Source organism: Hippocampus comes, unplaced genomic scaffold (assembly GCF_001891065.2).
Source record: "Hippocampus comes isolate QL1 unplaced genomic scaffold, H_comes_QL1_v1.1 scaffold279, whole genome shotgun sequence".
NCBI classification, from domain to species: Eukaryota; Metazoa; Chordata; class Actinopteri; order Syngnathiformes; family Syngnathidae; genus Hippocampus; species Hippocampus comes.
In genome coordinates, this window is record NW_017805456.1 from 608,065 (window position 1) to 624,181 (window position 16,117).

The 16,117-nt window shown below is 52.9% G+C and overlaps 2 protein-coding genes across 2 annotated transcripts; both read left to right on the top strand.

The window, feature by feature from the left end:
• The first annotated feature begins 6,577 nt into the window (after nucleotides 1–6,577).
• On the top strand, nucleotides 6,578–9,459 carry kcnj16a (potassium inwardly rectifying channel subfamily J member 16a). The gene is made up of 2 exons (XM_019874411.1): nucleotides 6,578–6,731; nucleotides 7,997–9,459. The coding sequence occupies exons 1-2, from the start codon at nucleotides 6,587–6,589 to the stop codon at nucleotides 9,148–9,150; spliced, it is 1,299 nt and encodes a 432-aa protein (XP_019729970.1). The 5' UTR covers nucleotides 6,578–6,586; the 3' UTR covers nucleotides 9,151–9,459.
• A 506-nt stretch (nucleotides 9,460–9,965) lies between these two features.
• On the top strand, nucleotides 9,966–13,642 carry kcnj2a (potassium inwardly rectifying channel subfamily J member 2a). Its single transcript, XM_019874413.1, has 2 exons — nucleotides 9,966–10,256; nucleotides 11,500–13,642. Exon 2 carries the CDS (start codon nucleotides 11,641–11,643, stop codon nucleotides 12,865–12,867), a length of 1,227 nt encoding a protein of 408 aa, XP_019729972.1. The 5' UTR covers nucleotides 9,966–10,256; nucleotides 11,500–11,640; the 3' UTR covers nucleotides 12,868–13,642.
• The last annotated feature ends 2,475 nt before the right edge of the window (nucleotides 13,643–16,117 follow it).

Below are 16,117 nucleotides of genomic sequence, written 5' to 3' on the forward strand. Positions count from 1 at the left end.
TTTATTTCCTGTTTGCGCGCAGGGCGATGAGAGGAAAGACGCTTTCCGCTTCCCAGCCGAACTTGCGGGACGGTCAGGCATCAACAATCGGTGGAAAGGACGGCAAGTGTTCGGGAGTGCACGTGAGACGCACGTCCTGCTGCTCACGTTGACAAGACGTAGCCGTGTGTGTGTGTGTGTGTGTGTGTGTGTGTGTGTGTGTGTGTGTGTGTGTGTGTCGGGTCGCCTGCATGCATGCGTGCGTCTGTTTCATGGGCTGAAGGTCGGGTCAGCACGCGAGGTTTGGATTTCTCAAAGTTTGCGTGACTTCCGGCCACAGGAAGGCAACCTGACGTCACGGCCGAGCTGGCGGACGGCGAACGAGTCCTGGCCGCCGAACGAACGGATCTTTCGGCGGCCCCCGTCTTGGACGCGAGTTCTGGAAGCGTTACAGCTGAGTAAATGTTGTGTCTGCGAGCGCGCGCCAGGAGCGGTGCGGTCGCGCCAATCATCGCGCGGCCCGACGATCCGTTCCACACGCATGATGCCGTCACACGCATTTGCCGCCTCCTCGCAGCCGCGCACGCCAGAAGACAAACGGCCGCGGAGGCTCATCAACATTCGCCGTCACGGAAGCCCGAAGCGCGACCCCGGGCCGGCTCGGCGGCGCATGAGAGAGACGCACGAGAGGAAGCTTTTTGGGTGTGTGAGAGGGTTGCGGTCAAATGCTTCGGCACAGTGAATATGCGAACGTTTCAGTCGGGTGTGAGAGCGTTTCAGCTGCGTGTGAGACAGAGCATTTCAAAAGTGTGAGAGCTTTTCACTTGTGTATGAGAGAGTGTTTCAATAGGTCATGTGAGTGTTGTCAGGTGAGTTTGAGAGGGTTACGGCTATGTGTGAGAGAAGGCTTCAGCAGGGTGTAAATGAGAGCATTTCAGCAGTGTGTGTTTCGGTTTGTGTGAGAGCTTTTCACTGATGTGTGAGTTTTTCGGTAGGTCATGAAACTGTTTCAGTGTTGTGATGTTCGTGCTTTAGTAGCGTGTCAGTGGTTTTGTTTTGGATGTGTTTCAGAAGTGCGCGTGTGAGTGTTTCTGTAGTTTGTGAGGGATTTATTCATGAGTGCATGTGAGTACACCGTTTTGCAAAAGCGCATGTGAGTATGAGAGCGCCACATGCATGTGTTGCCAATGACCCAAGTCGTCCCTCACCTGTTTTCCACGCGAGGGGCCCCTGGCGGGCGCTGTTGATTCAGTTGCCTGGCCTCCGAGGGGCCCCTCGGGGCCCAGGAGGCCTCCGATGCTCAGGATCAGGAGGACACGCCCCCTTCCAGCTGGGCACCCGTCACCCGACGGAGCGTGCGGGAATTTGATTGTTGACAGGAGCGTTTGGACGCTTGGCAGTGCTCATTATGAAGCTCATCGTTGTTTCCAGGGAGGGACGAAAAAAAAACAAAACAGTTTTACTCAGATGCATCTTCATGTCTTTCATTTCATTTATGTACAAAAGGATGGCCGAATGTTTCAAACGAATCTTTTGCCAGGCGTGACATCATGTCGATGGAACGCACAACAGACTTGGGGTGGTCCGGAAGGCTGATACGGAATCATGCACAAGGGCATCACACCTCCATGACTATTGTGTGTACACACACACACACATAAAATCACTCCTCAATCAATAAACGTGCAGTAAAAACCTGTGTGGGAACGGCACACCACACCTGCTCACTCACGTCCCAACAACTTCCATCTCGGAACTAATAGACAATCAGTGGTAAAAGGCAAATGGGGCACACGCCTCTCGGCTCCCCCCCCCCGATTCAGGTCACGGCGTACAGGAACACAGTCACCGGCACGGACAATGGAGCGCGGCCCATTTCCCAGGATGCAGCGCGCCGCCGCGCCGACTTGCGGCCTGGGAATCGGCGTGGCGAGTTTCCGCGACGCGAGTGCGACATTCCTTGAAGAAAAGAAAAGAGGAGGAGGACCACCCGCGCCCTCTACTGAGCCGACCGTGTTACTCACGCGCAGCTCCACAATGTATACGCCGAGAGCTGCGACGCCCGCCCGTAGCGGAGAGGAGAACGGCGGTAGAGTAGAAGACGAGTCTCCTTTCATGACAGCAATTGTGGCGGCAACCGTGACGGGGTCACGCCAAAGTGGATTCCGCTTCCCTTTTCCCACTCATCTTGATCGCATCGCTCAACTATTTTTATGGGCCGTGAGCGAGAAACGGCACTCGGCTGTGACGGATCACAACAATCGCACTGCGGCGCGCACCCCCACACACACACACACACACACATACTCACACGACGCCACGCCACGGGATCACCGTGACGACATCCGCAGCCAGGGAATCTAAACACCGGCGATTACTCTTCGCATTCATCACAACGTGTGTGTGTGTGTGTGTGTGTGTGTGTGTGTGTGTGTGTGTGTGTGTGTGTGTGTGTGTGTGTGTGTGTATGTGTGTGTGTCAAACACACATTGACATGAAGTGGACACACCAAACGGAGCCAAGTTTAGAGCGCAGACACACGGAAAACCGTTTAAGGCCGGAATGGTCGGAAGCCGCATGTCAGACATCTGAGGGGCTCCTGACTCACCGCCGCCCTAATTCAACACACACGGCGCGGCGCACACACGCACCGCTTGACAGTTCTCGCAGAGGCAACGTGTTTCGGAATTGACCGAGCACACGCCCGCACGCAAGTGCAACAGCGGACACGACCTGCACTCCTTCAATCGCAAAGCCGCACGGTGAAGATCGTCAACATGCTCGCGGGGTCGAAAGGAGGTCAGGCGGCGGTCGGGATTCGGCGTTTCTATGTTTCGTGGGACGGCGGACCGGCCCGACACCCTCGGTGGAAATTCTGGGTCTTGTTTACGAGAGAAAAAGACAGAACGGGATCAGTGACGGGAGGACTGGCGATTCCGTAGCAGCCCTCACGCAGGCAATCCGACTGCTCCATGTTTGTCGAGAAAACACGGAGTGGCGAGAGCCCGCCCGACCTTGGCTCTTTGCTCACCACGCGTACCACCACCCGCACTCGCCGTTCCTGCAGTTTTATTAACCTAGTTTTTTCCGCAAAGTCTGCACTCCTTTTGGCCGATCTTTTTCCTCCCTGACAGGAAAACAACTTTTCCACTCTGGTCACGAGCTGCGACTCGTTTTGATTTTCTTCGCGATTCATTCCGAACAACGTGACGCATTGGCCGTTTATTTTAACGACAAATTTTATTTGAAACATTTATTTGCAAATGAATTTGAGGCAAGGCGAGCGTGTCAGCGACGGGTTGCCGTGCGCTCGAAACGACAGAGGAAGCGCTTTTGGCTGCACTCGATCACAGACGGGACTTGGCGGGACTCGGCGTTACTTGGCCGTACTCGGCGGTAGCGGCGCGAATGCGAGCGTCCAGAAGTTGGCGCAACGTTGGCTCCACCGCAATGCCCGACATTTTTTTTTTCCATTGGGAACTGGACGGGCATTTCTGCGTTTTATGAAGCACTTGGACGTGCCGTCTGCCGCCTGATTTGCATCTGCGGCAAACTGGCTTCCACACGGCCGTAGTAAAATCATAACGAGGGTCATAAAATACAAATACATAAACACTCCCAGCGGACGGTTAAACTCGGGACTTTCATCACGCAGGTGTACAAAGTGATGGGAAATAGGCTCGTCAATAACAAAAAAAAAAAAATTCACTTGCGCATTCTTTCAACATACACACGGAGGCTACTGTATGTGCACGCACACTTTTACAACACACACACAAACACACACACACACAGGAAGATGCTAATGAGATGTTTATTGTTGAGCGGAAGAAGCTAGTTTGTTAGCTGGTAAACAAGTGAACAAACAGTTGCCAAATAAACAAAAGTGGCACTTTCATTCCACTTTGTAGCATTTACGCGCTCGGCTTGTAATGAGCAGCTAGCACGTTAGCGGGACGCAACATGGCACGCATGAGACACACACACACACACACACACACACACACACGATGCACACACAGGTGGTCGCAGGTGGTCTGGTGGCTGCCAGAGGACCGACCGGGACATGCGCGGCCCTCGCTCGCATCTGGAGTCCATCAGCGCCGCACGGCGGGCCGCCGGGTCTCAAAATGTCACGGTCATGCCGTGTGCATGTGGCGGCGCTGCTGCTGCTGTTATTGTTGTGACACCGGCACACGTGTGGTCCATGTGTGGATCCACCCAACTGCCACAACACACACACGCAGGTCGTCCACATTCCTCTTCTTCACTTGTGATTTAGGAAGCGAGCCGACGGGAAGAGATACGACACGTGTCGTTTGACGCACAGGCCTTTTTGACATGTTAGCGACACGCTACGAGTCAGAACTGCCGTGATCCTCGGCTTCCAGGCTTCTAAGTCTCACGGAGCGTTTGGATTGGCCGGTTGCCACAAAAACTGCGGGACACGTCCTTCAGCGCCAACATTCAGCCACGCCACGCGTCGCGTTGCCCGCCAAAGAGCGCACACGCATGCAGGCGCGCGCGTACACGGCAGCTGCAAATAATAAGAGCCGCAGAACGCACTAGCCAGCCTTCAGGTGCTCCGCTAACGAGGGGAATCGCAGGTCGCCCGTCAAAGCAGATGTTAGCCGTCGCCTTATTTTGATGAAGAGGCTTAAAATCTGAGCATTTGGACGATTCCGAGTTCAACAAGGTCTCAAAATACTTATGCATTAATTTGATCATCCGTTAGTTGCCGATTAATCAATTGCGACTCCAATTCGAACAAAATTGTGCAGCAACACAAGTAGACAGACGTCACAATACAAGTATCACTGCCGTACTAACGAGCTTGTCTAGATATATCTGCATGTCGCCTTATTTTGATGAAGAGGCTTAAAATCCGAGCATTTGGACGATTTCGAGTTCAACAAGGTCTCAAAATACTTGTGCATTAATTTGATGATCCGTTAGTTGCCGATTAATCAATTGCAACTCCAATTCGAACAAAATTGTGCAGCAACACAAGTAGACAGACGTCACAATACAAGTATCACTGCCGTACTAACGAGCTTGTCTAGATATATCTGCATGTCTGTCTGCTACTGCCCACAGGTTGCCAAGTTGCTCACACCAGAAGGAGCAGCACAGTGTCCATATATCAACCAAGCGAGGCTTCGTAATTTGAAAAAAATAAAATAAATCGTCAGTTGCAGCACTCGTACGTAGCACCGAGGTCCACGTGACAGCAGTCAAGTGCACACGTACGCGCAGGCAGAACGAAACGGCCAGCGGCGCCAGCATGGTCTGCGTCACTGCTTCATGGTCAGCGTGACCTTTGCACGCCGCAACCAGAGTTTGGCCCACCGCGGGGGGCATCGCGGGACGCTAACTAGCAGGCGCTAGTGTGCTAATGCTCCTTGTAAAAGCCTGCGTTCATAACGTGCGCAAGTCTGCGCGCGTGTGTGTGAAAAGGTTAAGAAGCCCGTTAAAAGGCGGCGGCGGCAGCGGCGGAATGTTGGGGAACGCAAAGTGATGACAGCGCCTGCAGCTACGCTGGGAAAATATCATGGAAAATATTAGAGCATCGGAAAATGTTACAGGCGGCTGGAATAGCGGGACTATTGTAACAATATAATCAGCGACATGCGCGCACTCGCGCACGCACACACACACACACACACACACACACACTAACGCATTTTCATGGAAGCAGATGGGAGGTGGGCATCAGTTTTGGCCCCAATGCATCATGGGAGAAAAAAAAACAGTCATGTGCTTTATTGATTTTGGATAACTTCATCAAGTGTTCAAAAAAATAACCGCAGGCTAAAAAAAGTGCTGTCTATAAATATAAAAACTAATAAAAATAACAGACATGTTTTTATTATAAAATTGTGCTCTTTTCATAAAAAGAATTTGTTCTCTTTTGTATTTGCTTTATTTGGAATGAATTGGAATTGGCAGCCAATTATTTGATAAAATTGATTAAAATCGAAAAATGAATACTATGTAAAATGATTTTCTCATGAAATATTTGATCATTTAAAAAATAATGGATTAGCCAGTTATCCCCTCCCTCACAAAAAAAAAATATGTTTGTGGAATTATTCTAATCAGGAATGATATGTATTTTGGACTTTACGAAATGAGTCATAATTGATTCACCAATGATTGAATAAATGTTGAAAAAAGTGAGAAAAAAAGCAATATTCAAAATGGTCACCGAATGATTTACACAGTCCGGTCAGACTTTGACCGCACGTGGACTGTCCGCTTGAACGACCACCTTAACATCAGTCTGCACCAACGCCGCTGCACTAGCAAGCACGAACGCCCGGAAGACCCCGGGGAAGTCATTCCAACCTTTCGGCGGAATGACTTTCCCGACCCAAAGGACCATGACGGGACGACACGTTTGAAACGCGAGAGACGAGACAAGAAGAGAAGAAGCGAAGCAAAAGACGGGTAAGCCGTATGGCTGTGGCGTGCGCGGTGGCTTGCGTTGCCCGTTTGAAGGCGCGAGGGCGTCAACATGCCCACTCCGCGACTCGGTTGCGCCAGGCCAGTTTTTCGCGACACACGAGTCCGAATTCGCTTTGAGGTTTATTTTGAAAAGCTGGCGATGGCGTGTCCCCGAGGCAGGCTTCCTGTTGAGGGGCGTGGCCAGGTCACCTGTATTTTGGGAGGTGTCGTGCGACTGTGTTTTGCCATGACAGGTGTTTTCTGCTTCATTCCAGCACGCCTGCGGAGGCACGCGCAAAGCTCAGGTAGCTCTCGTCCTCCATCTTCTTCTTCTTCTTTTTGATTTTATCATCGAAAGCCGCCGCCGACTTTTAAGATTTGACCTCAAAACTTAACAGTGGGACCTCCTACTGGAGCCTTTGAGAAGAATCATCAACGAAAAAAAAAATCGCGCTCGAACGGCTTCTAGTCGAAAACTTAAACTAGAACCTCCCGAGCCAGCCTCCAACCGAGTTTTTTTCAAAGCTAGCCAATTTTGCGTTCTCGTCAGGGTTCGCTCAAGGTCGCAAATGTTCACCAAATGTCCGCCTAGACCTTAATGACTCCTCAACCTTCGACGGCCACTAGAAAACTAGTCGTTCCACTTTCCACCGAACTTCCAAAACCTAATAGAATGCTACACCAGAACCTTTTTATGAGAAAACTTCTACTTGTAAATTTTGCCTAAAACAAATGGACATATTCCGATCATGTTCTACCAGATCGCTCTGCTAGAACCTTTTACCAGGATTTTCTACGAGAAAACTTCCACAAGCACGATGCTTGAACCTCCTCGTCTTGCTAGCCCGGTCGAGATTTGTGTTCGTCGGTGACTTGACGTCCTAAAAACACATCCCTGAGCACACGTTGACCACCGTTGTCACGGCGACCTCTCGCTAACGGTGTACTAATAGCATGCTAACGGCCGGCGTGCCCGGCGGAGCGCGAGGTGACCAGCGTCGTAAACGATGTTTTGTAATCGTTGCTGCTTGCACGAAACATTTGTAGGTCGTCGCGGAAAGTGGCCGCAGGCTAACTCGTAGCCCGTGTCATACTCAGTCAAGGATAGCGGGACCTCCTACTGGAGCCTTTGAGAAGAATCATCAACGAAAAAAAAATAATAATAATAACGCCCCCGGGCGGGTACTTGCAGCAAGTGAGCGTGTAATGGCGTCGTAATTGAGGGAATCACGCGATGCCCGGCATTGCGGAGAACATCGAACGCAGTGGAAAGTTTGCGAGGGGGAAGGTCAGCGTCTGTTTTGGACACAAACGGCGGCGGCGGCGGCTTTGAGGTCAAAACACGCCTCAGAGACACGCCGCCCGCCGCTGTGTGGAGAAAACAGAATCACATCCTGGCGCAAAAACATACACACAAGCCCCCCCCCTAGCGAGGGGTAATCCAGTACGAGGTGTCCTCGTAACCCGTGTTTTGGAAAGGCACGTATTGTCATACAAATATAGACTACTCTACAAATTGTGTCGTACAAACATAAAGTGTACGAAGTACAAATGTTTGTACGCTTGCCAGCCGGCAGGATGCAGATGTCCTACCAGAGCGTTGAGCGCGACGACGGCACGACGGCGGTGAAGATTTCCGTGAGCCGCAAGCAACGCTACGTGCGCAGAGAGGGCACCTGCAATGTGGTTTTCCGCCACCTTCCCGAGGAGTGGCTGCTGTTTGTCACCGACATCTTCACCACCTTGGTGGAGATCCGCTGGAGGGTGATGCTGCTCATCTTCGCGCTGTCCTACATCCTGTCCTGGCTCTTTTTCGGGATTCTCTTCTGGGTCATCGCGCTGGCTCACGGCGACGTTCACGATCACAGGACGGCGCCCTGCGTCTACGAGGTGCGCAGCTTCACCGCCGCCTTCCTCTTCTCCCTGGAGACCCAGACCACCATCGGCTACGGCTCCAGGGGGATGTCGGAAAACTGCGCCGTGGCCATCGCCGTGGTGACCGTCCAGGACGTCGTGAGCTGCTTCATCGACACGTTTGTCATCGGCATCGCCGTGGCCAAGATGGCGTCCGCCAGGAAGCGGGCGCAGACGGTGGGCTTCAGCAACTGCGCCGTGGTCAACCTCCGCGACGGCCACCTGTGCCTCTCCTGGCGCGTGGGCGACTTCCGGCGCAATCACCTGGTGGAAGGGACGGCGCGCGCTCAGATCGTATGCGCCGACACCCACGCCACCGGCAGGGCGGACGTGACCTATCGGGACCTGGTCATCCAGCAGCCCGACATTGTTCTGGTGACCCCCACCACCATCTGCCACCGCATCCAGGAAGGCAGCCCGCTCTACGGGATGAGCCGGGCAGATCTGCAGCGCTCCGACCTGGAGGTGGTGGTGTCCTTCACGTACACGGACGACAGCACCGGCACTCTGCACCAAACGCGGACCTCCTACACGCAGGACGACATCCTGTGGGGTCACGTCTTCCAGGAGATGATCCGGGCCGGCAGAAGGCGCTACACCGTCGACTACGTGCTCTTCAACCAGACCGCCAAGGTCCTGGCGCCCGAAATCAGCGCCGAGGCGTACCAGCTCAAGAGGTGGCCGCGGCCCTCGCCGAGACCCTCGCCGCGCCCCGACAAGTTCCCGAGCCCCGCAAAAGTGATGCTGCCGCTGCCGGACGCCCACCTCCGACACGACACGCTAGCTGATGCCGCACGTGCGGAAACGTAGTACTAAAATGTAAGCGTGACAAGATGCAAACTTGCCAACAAAGAAGAAAACAAGTTAGCGACCAGCACGTCGACGACTCTCAAGGATATTTTTCGAGCCCTCGAGAAGATTTTTCCTAGAACCTTCCTACATAACCTTGTACAGTATTCTAACCTTCCACTAGAAAACTACGACTAGCTCTTTCGATGACAACCTTCTCTGTTCGAACACTGTCTCATCAAGAGTACGTCTGGATTTTTTTTTCCCCAATGATCAAAATGAGAGTTTTAAGATTTTTGCTGACACTGAATAAAATGCAACGTATTTGTGTGCGCGTGCGTGTGTTTGTGTGCGTGTTCATGCAAATGTGCAAGTATGCGTGAGCGTGTAAAAGGGAGAATGCACTTGTTTCACTTGAGGATCAACCACCTGCAAACTCCATTCTCTCTACTGCGCCCCCGTGTGGCTACGGTACGCACACACAAACACAAGCGATAAGGTGCACATTCGTTCGAGGTAAATGTACACTATAGTCGACAAGGAACCTCAACGCAGTTCATTAAAGCTCACACACACACACACACAAACACCAACACACACAGACACACACACACACACACGAGTGCACGCAGTCCCTACGTGGTGATATTTTGCAAATATCCACACGTAGGAAGTAGAAAAAGTTGTTGGTTGTTCTTATTAATTTTGGTGAACGCACGCATGCACGCGCCGACCGTATCATCAGGAGCGCGCGAGACGGCGACGGGTGGGGTGGGGGTCTCGGGGTTGGGGGCGGGGGCGTGCCCAGTCCGTGCCTCGCGTTTAAAACGCTTCGGGACGGACCCGCGAGGCACAGCAAAAGCCGCCGCACACGCACACACACATACACACAAACACACGCGCACACACAGACGCGTGCGCGCGCGCTCACGCACACTCATGCGGTTCCCGTATGACAAGCGCACGGCTGGACCGAGCGGATTTTTTACCTCCGAGCGGTGAGCAAGAGCAACTGGTACCGAAGCGGAAGCCTCGCAGCAACAACAACAACAACAACAAAGACGACCTGGGTCAAGTTCGCCGGCTTTGACGTGCACCAGCAAAGTTTTCCATCCAACTCCAGCACCGTGAGTCCCCCCCCCCGCTTTTCGCCAGCGTGCGTGCACCTGTTGTCAACATTTGTCGCCGGCATGTGTGCCGCATCGAGACGCACGCGCACACGTGTAGCTGGGCATGAACAAGATGCGGCTACTAGAACGCGCGTCGGCAAGATTTGCACTGTAAATAGGAAAGGGGTGGCTTGACTAGTAACAAACATGCAGGGGGCACTAGTAACGACCCCCCCCCCAACAACCGCCTTCCAACACTGTGTGACATTTCTGCTGCATCATACCAAAACTACAACTAGCGACAAGTCCTTAATTGCATAATGTCACTAGTAGTGCAAGTAGCTGTCAAAGAAATGCAAAATGTATTCCATATCCTTAATGTCGCACTTAAGGTCCATGAACTAGTTAAGAAAAAGTCACACCTAAGACTCATTGTTTTACTAGTGCATTGACCTTAAGCTGGACAAGGATGCAACAATTTTTTTTTTTTATTTATTGTAGATCACCGATAGCCACGGGAGGGCACCGACAAGTGATTTTTATTTTATTTTTTTAACTAAAGTGTTTCACTCGTTAGTAAAACTAGTTTTGTAGGAAAAGCATTCAGTCGGATATCAATACTATGGAAAAAAAGCTCAAATGGCATTCCAGCTCTTTGATAAACTGGTTCAAAAAAAAAAAAAAAAAAAAATGGTTCCAACCACTTTCGACATGTGGAGGAAGCTTGAAAGGAAGCTCGATTGAAGTTTGGCGGAGCGGCGGTGATTTGTCCAGGTCGCCGTGACGACGGCGCCTAATGAACAAGTGTTGCGTGGCTCCACGGGGACAAGCGGGCGAGCGAATGGCTCCTGAGGAAACCTCCCAGGGTTGAACAGTCAACAAGTCATTCGTCCTCCGCTTCCTCGACTTCCTGCTCACACCTCTGACGGATGAGGGGAAAAAAATAAATGATGGGAAAATGGTTTGCAGGTCGACCTCTGCCCCACCAAAAAAGCGCCGGTTCACTTTATTTTAGTGCCTTGTACTGCCCCCAGGTGGCCAAGGTGCATATACCAAAAGGAGCAGCACAATGTCCAATGAAATGAAGCAAAAAAAAAAAAAAAATTGACATTCTGTTCAGAAATGTCATGTCCTGTTTTAATATTATTACAGAGTGCGATTTTACAATATTGTTTCTTTACCGCTGAAACATCCCGCCGCAAGGACATCGGCCCCGCCGGCAGGTGGCGGCGCGTTCCTAATGACTTGTCCTCCTTCGCAGACGACGCCCACGACGGAGCAGTGACTCCCGCCTCCCGGCGCGATCAGGCGGCATCATTTCCCGAGCGAGCGTCGTTCCTCAGGCGCTTCCAAAGTGTTCCTGCGACGCTTCCTGCGCAAGCGGCGACTGTGGGCCCGGGTCATGGGCCGCTACGGCGGTACGGCGTCCTCCGAGGAGGCGCGCGCCAAGCCGGCCAACGGCTACGGCAAAGCGCGTACGTGTCCGCGGTGGGCGAGCCGCTTTGTGAAGAAGGACGGCCACTGCAACGTTCGCTACGTCAACGTCAGCGAGAAGGGTCTGCGCTACCTGGCCGACATCTTCACCACGTGCGTGGACGTGCGCTGGCGCTGGATGCTGCTCATCTTCTGCTCGGCCTTCCTGCTCTCGTGGCTCTTCTTCGGCTGCGTCTTCTGGCTCCTGGCCATCTTCCACGGCGACCTGGAGGTCCACGCCGGTCACAAGTGCGTCTCCAACGTCAGCACCTTCACGGCCGCCTTCCTGTTCTCGGTGGAGACGCAGACCACGATCGGCTACGGCTACCGCTACGTGACGGACGAGTGCCCGGCCGCCGTCTTTGCCGTGGTCTTCCAGAGCATCGTGGGCTGCGTCATCGACGCCTTCGTCATCGGCGCCATCATGGCCAAGATGGCCAAACCCAAGAAGAGGAACGAGACGCTGGTGTTCAGCCACAACGCCGCGGTGGCCATGAGGGACAACAAGCTGTGCCTGATGTGGCGGGTGGGCAACCTGCGACGGAGTCACCTGGTGGAGGCACACGTGCGGGCGCAGCTCCTGCGCTCCCGCACCACCGCCGAGGGCGAGTACATCCCCCTGGACCAGACGGACATCGACGTGGGCTTCGACAGCGGCGTGGACCGCATCTTCCTGATCTCGCCCATCACCGTGGTGCACGTGATCGACGAGGACAGTCCCTTCTACGGCGTGGCCAAGCAGGACCTGCGCGCCTGCGACTTTGAGGTGGTGGTGATTCTGGAGGGCATGGTGGAGGCCACCGCCATGACCACGCAGTGCCGCAGCTCCTATCTGGCCAGCGAGATCCTGTGGGGGCATCGCTTCGAACCCGTGCTCTTCGAGGAGAACAACTACTACAAAGTGGACTACTCGCGCTTCCACGCCACTTATGAGGTGCCCGGCACGCCGCAGTGCAGCGCCCGCGAGTTGGCGGAGAACAAGTACATCATGTCCGCCTCGGGATCCTTCTGCTACGAGAACGAGATGGCCATGGACGCTCGGGAGGACACGGACGAGGGCAACGGCGGCAGCGTGGGACCCGACGCGGTGCAAGACGCCGAGCACGATCACAATCGGACCGCCGATGCGTCGCTCAGGCGAGAGTCGGAGATATGAAGCGCGCCAACGCCGGCTGGCGGCCGGGGCCCCTTTCGGGAGGCCAGTTCCGTTCCGGTTGGCGGGACGCTAAGGGACGATTCCGCCACGGTGCCGGTTTCCCCGCACGTGTGACGATTCAAGGGGGCGCGTCTAGTGACGGTACAAGCGGTCACGCCATTGGCCGGCTGGTGTCGGGCCTCGGCCGACCTTTTTTTTTTTTGTACAATGTGCTGCTGCTGCACCACTTTTTCACCTTGGCCTCCTCCTCATTCTTCCGTCTCCTTCTTATTTCTCTCCTCTCCTGTTCCGCCTGCTCTTCTATTTCCTCTTTCCCTCCTTATTCTTCTTCCTGTCCGCCATCTTCTCCGCTTTTCCTCCTTCACTTAATCCTCAGCCCACTTTTCTCCTCGTGCTCCTTCCTCCGCCATGTCGTCGTCCTCCTCCTTTTTCAACGCTCGATGCCGGCGTGCCAAAGACTTTTTAGGAATGACGACTCGGACTGATATTCATCAACGAGCAATCGAATCAATGCGTTTCGTTCTTTTGTTTTGCGAACGGTACAAAAAACACTTCGGCTTTTCGTGTCTTTCCTTCTTTGTCTTCACTCCCAACGAGGCAAACAAACAAGAAAATTTGACTTGTCGCGTGGAAATGTGTTCGCAGTCTTCCAAACTTTCACTTTTCTACCAGAAATAATAGCAAATGACTATTTTTGTTGTTGTTGTTGTTGTGATGATTATTTGTGTCTCGTTACATCTTGCTTTCTTTTTCAATAAAAAAAAAACTGAATAATGCTGTTTGTCATGACTTAGTTGAAAACTCGTTGAAATATGGCAACAAACTCGCTCGAGTCCAAAGTGGCCGTTTATTGCGGACAGCCCAAGGCACACCTGTGCAATAATCCCGCTCTCTATAATTAGCGTCTTGTGATGCCACACGTCTCAGCTGATCACGAACGCACAAACAAGAGAGCAAAAAAAAAGGCTCGCGGCTTGCTCACTGGTCTTCGTTTATCCAATTCATTCTGCTAACTGAACGTGGCAACGGCTCTCTCGTGAACTTCCTCGTTTGTGCCCCCGGCGGTTCTTGGGGTGAGCGTTGTGACGAGCTGCTGCGTCATGGCGACGAGAACAACACCGTCCAGAGAACGCGGAGGACTCGGACAATGACGGGAAACGTTCCCGCCATCCCTGTTGTTATTCGGGCGGCCTCTCGACCAGGTGTCGTGTTGCTTGCTTGCTTGCCCACCGGCCGCCCCTTTCCTGCCACACGCACCCAAACACTTTGGGCGTCTTTCACATGGCGACCGGGTGCTAAAAGCGGACGCGGGTTTTAAAGTGCTTACTGTCATCGGCCGGCACGCCCTTTTTCCACCCCTTCGCAGCTGCTCGGACAACTGTGGCGCACGGGTGGAAAAAGTCAAGTCAAGTGTGGGAAAGCCCAGCTCGGATGAAGATGATGATCGTCAGCTAACATGCTAACCGTTAGCATGCTAACGCGTAAGGCAAAAAAAAAAAATAACAGAAAAGGAAAAAGACACGAATCGGTTGGAGAAGAGACAAAATTTTCAAACACCAACATTCGACATTCATTCATTGCAAATCCGGGTGGTCAATCATCCATATTTGGCTCAAATCAGATCTCGACAGAATTTGAGTTCAGGTTTCCACTTCTGGCCCTGCGTAGTGCGTACGTGCGGCAATTGGTAAATGGCGTCCAAATCATATTGGAAGTGCCCGCGCATGGTCAGTGGCATCGCTAAATTCCAATTGGATCAAACCTGGATCGAATTTGGCTTCATGTTACAACTTCTGACCCCCGAGTACACAACCTGGATACAATGGAACAGAGATGAAGGAATGGGATAGTCGGGGCGCGTGCACGCGCGCGGAACGCGGCCGGCGATTTCAACGGGATTTGTTTTGCGGCGTAAATACGAGCCACTGACGAGGAAGCACAAAGCGGCGGAGCGGCTCTCGACTCCTTTGCCTCCCGTCAGCCTTGAATATTTTCCACCTTTGACAGCTGCAATCTAAATTTACGCCAGCGGCAGGAAAAAGATTTGGATATCCTGCCGTCCGCTTCCTGTCACAGTGACCTCCACGTGTGGAAAACAAGGCGGACGTGGAGGTCGGAGGGACGGCGGGAAGCTCCCGGCCACCTGCCGTCTTCGCGCTCTGACGTGTCAACGACCGACGGGACGGGACAAGATGCGACGCGTGCGGCCGGCCGCTCACTTCCTGCCACTTCACGTGCAAACAAAACGATGACAAACGCTTCGCGACGACTCAAACTTCCCCCCGGTGATCAAGCGTGGACATGCTCAAAAGCATTTAGTCACACAATCTTAATTTGAACATCCTGTCTGATATCATAGATACGATTTAAAAAAAAAAAAAAAAAAAAGATGGATAACAGCCTGCTCATCTTTGTACAAGTTGTACGACTTGCATTTGCCGTTTGTCTCAAAGTGCTTGTTCTGTCTCCCGACGCTTAAGGGCTGACCTTTGTCCGGTCACAGGAGACGTCCGTGGAGGAGGAGGTGGCTTGGGGCGCCGCAGAAGTGCGGCTGCTGGCCGGGACTCAACAACAATCAACGGAACCATCTGTGGCGGGCGCCGCACTCACACCTTTTGTGTCGGACGCAACTACTTGCAAAAAGTTTGGGAGAGTGGCCGTCAGGGTGACATTTTGGGTTTCAAGCAGGTGTCAAAGTCATTTGGTTTGAGAGACCACAAGTGGGCCGGACTTGTGTAATACGCCACGCGGGACCATTCTGGCCCAGCGCAACCAGCCGATCATTTCCTAGTTGCATGTTTTTGTTCTAGTGGACCCTTCTTGAAGTCCTAAACAGACATGAAAGCTTGAAGATGATTATTTACCTCGAGAAGTAAATCGAGCGATGGGTTCCATTGGGCCAAACATCCACTTCCTGTGTCTAACATCCACTTCCTTTGTGTGTGCGGCGTCAAATCTGGAACCCGCCCCCCCCCCTTGATTATAATTAGCTGCCAGGCTTAAGTTTGATCCCGGTGAACACGCTGACCCAAAACTAATGACGACAATCTAAGTCGCTGGGCTAATGTTAATAATGGCGCCGTTTCAACATGGAGGCAGGTGGCCTCAGCACGAGCGCAGCCGGACTATTTGCAGACCAACAAAACAAAGCCCGTGCACACACGGGTGCGCGCGCGTGCCTTGTGGTTTCCGAGCAGATCTTGACCAAATGAATATCTATATACAGTGTGCAGTGGTGCCTTGGGATAGC

Coding starts and splice junctions, on each gene's coding strand:
- kcnj16a (XM_019874411.1), top strand. CDS start 6,587: ATGGCGTGTCCCCGAGGCAGGCTTCCTGTTGAGGGGCGTGGCCAGGTC. Junction 6,732..7,996: donor GAGGCACGCGCAAAGCTCAG/GTAGCTCTCGTC, acceptor TACGCTTGCCAG/CCGGCAGGATGCAGATGTCC.
- kcnj2a (XM_019874413.1), top strand. CDS start 11,641: ATGGGCCGCTACGGCGGTACGGCGTCCTCCGAGGAGGCGCGCGCCAAG.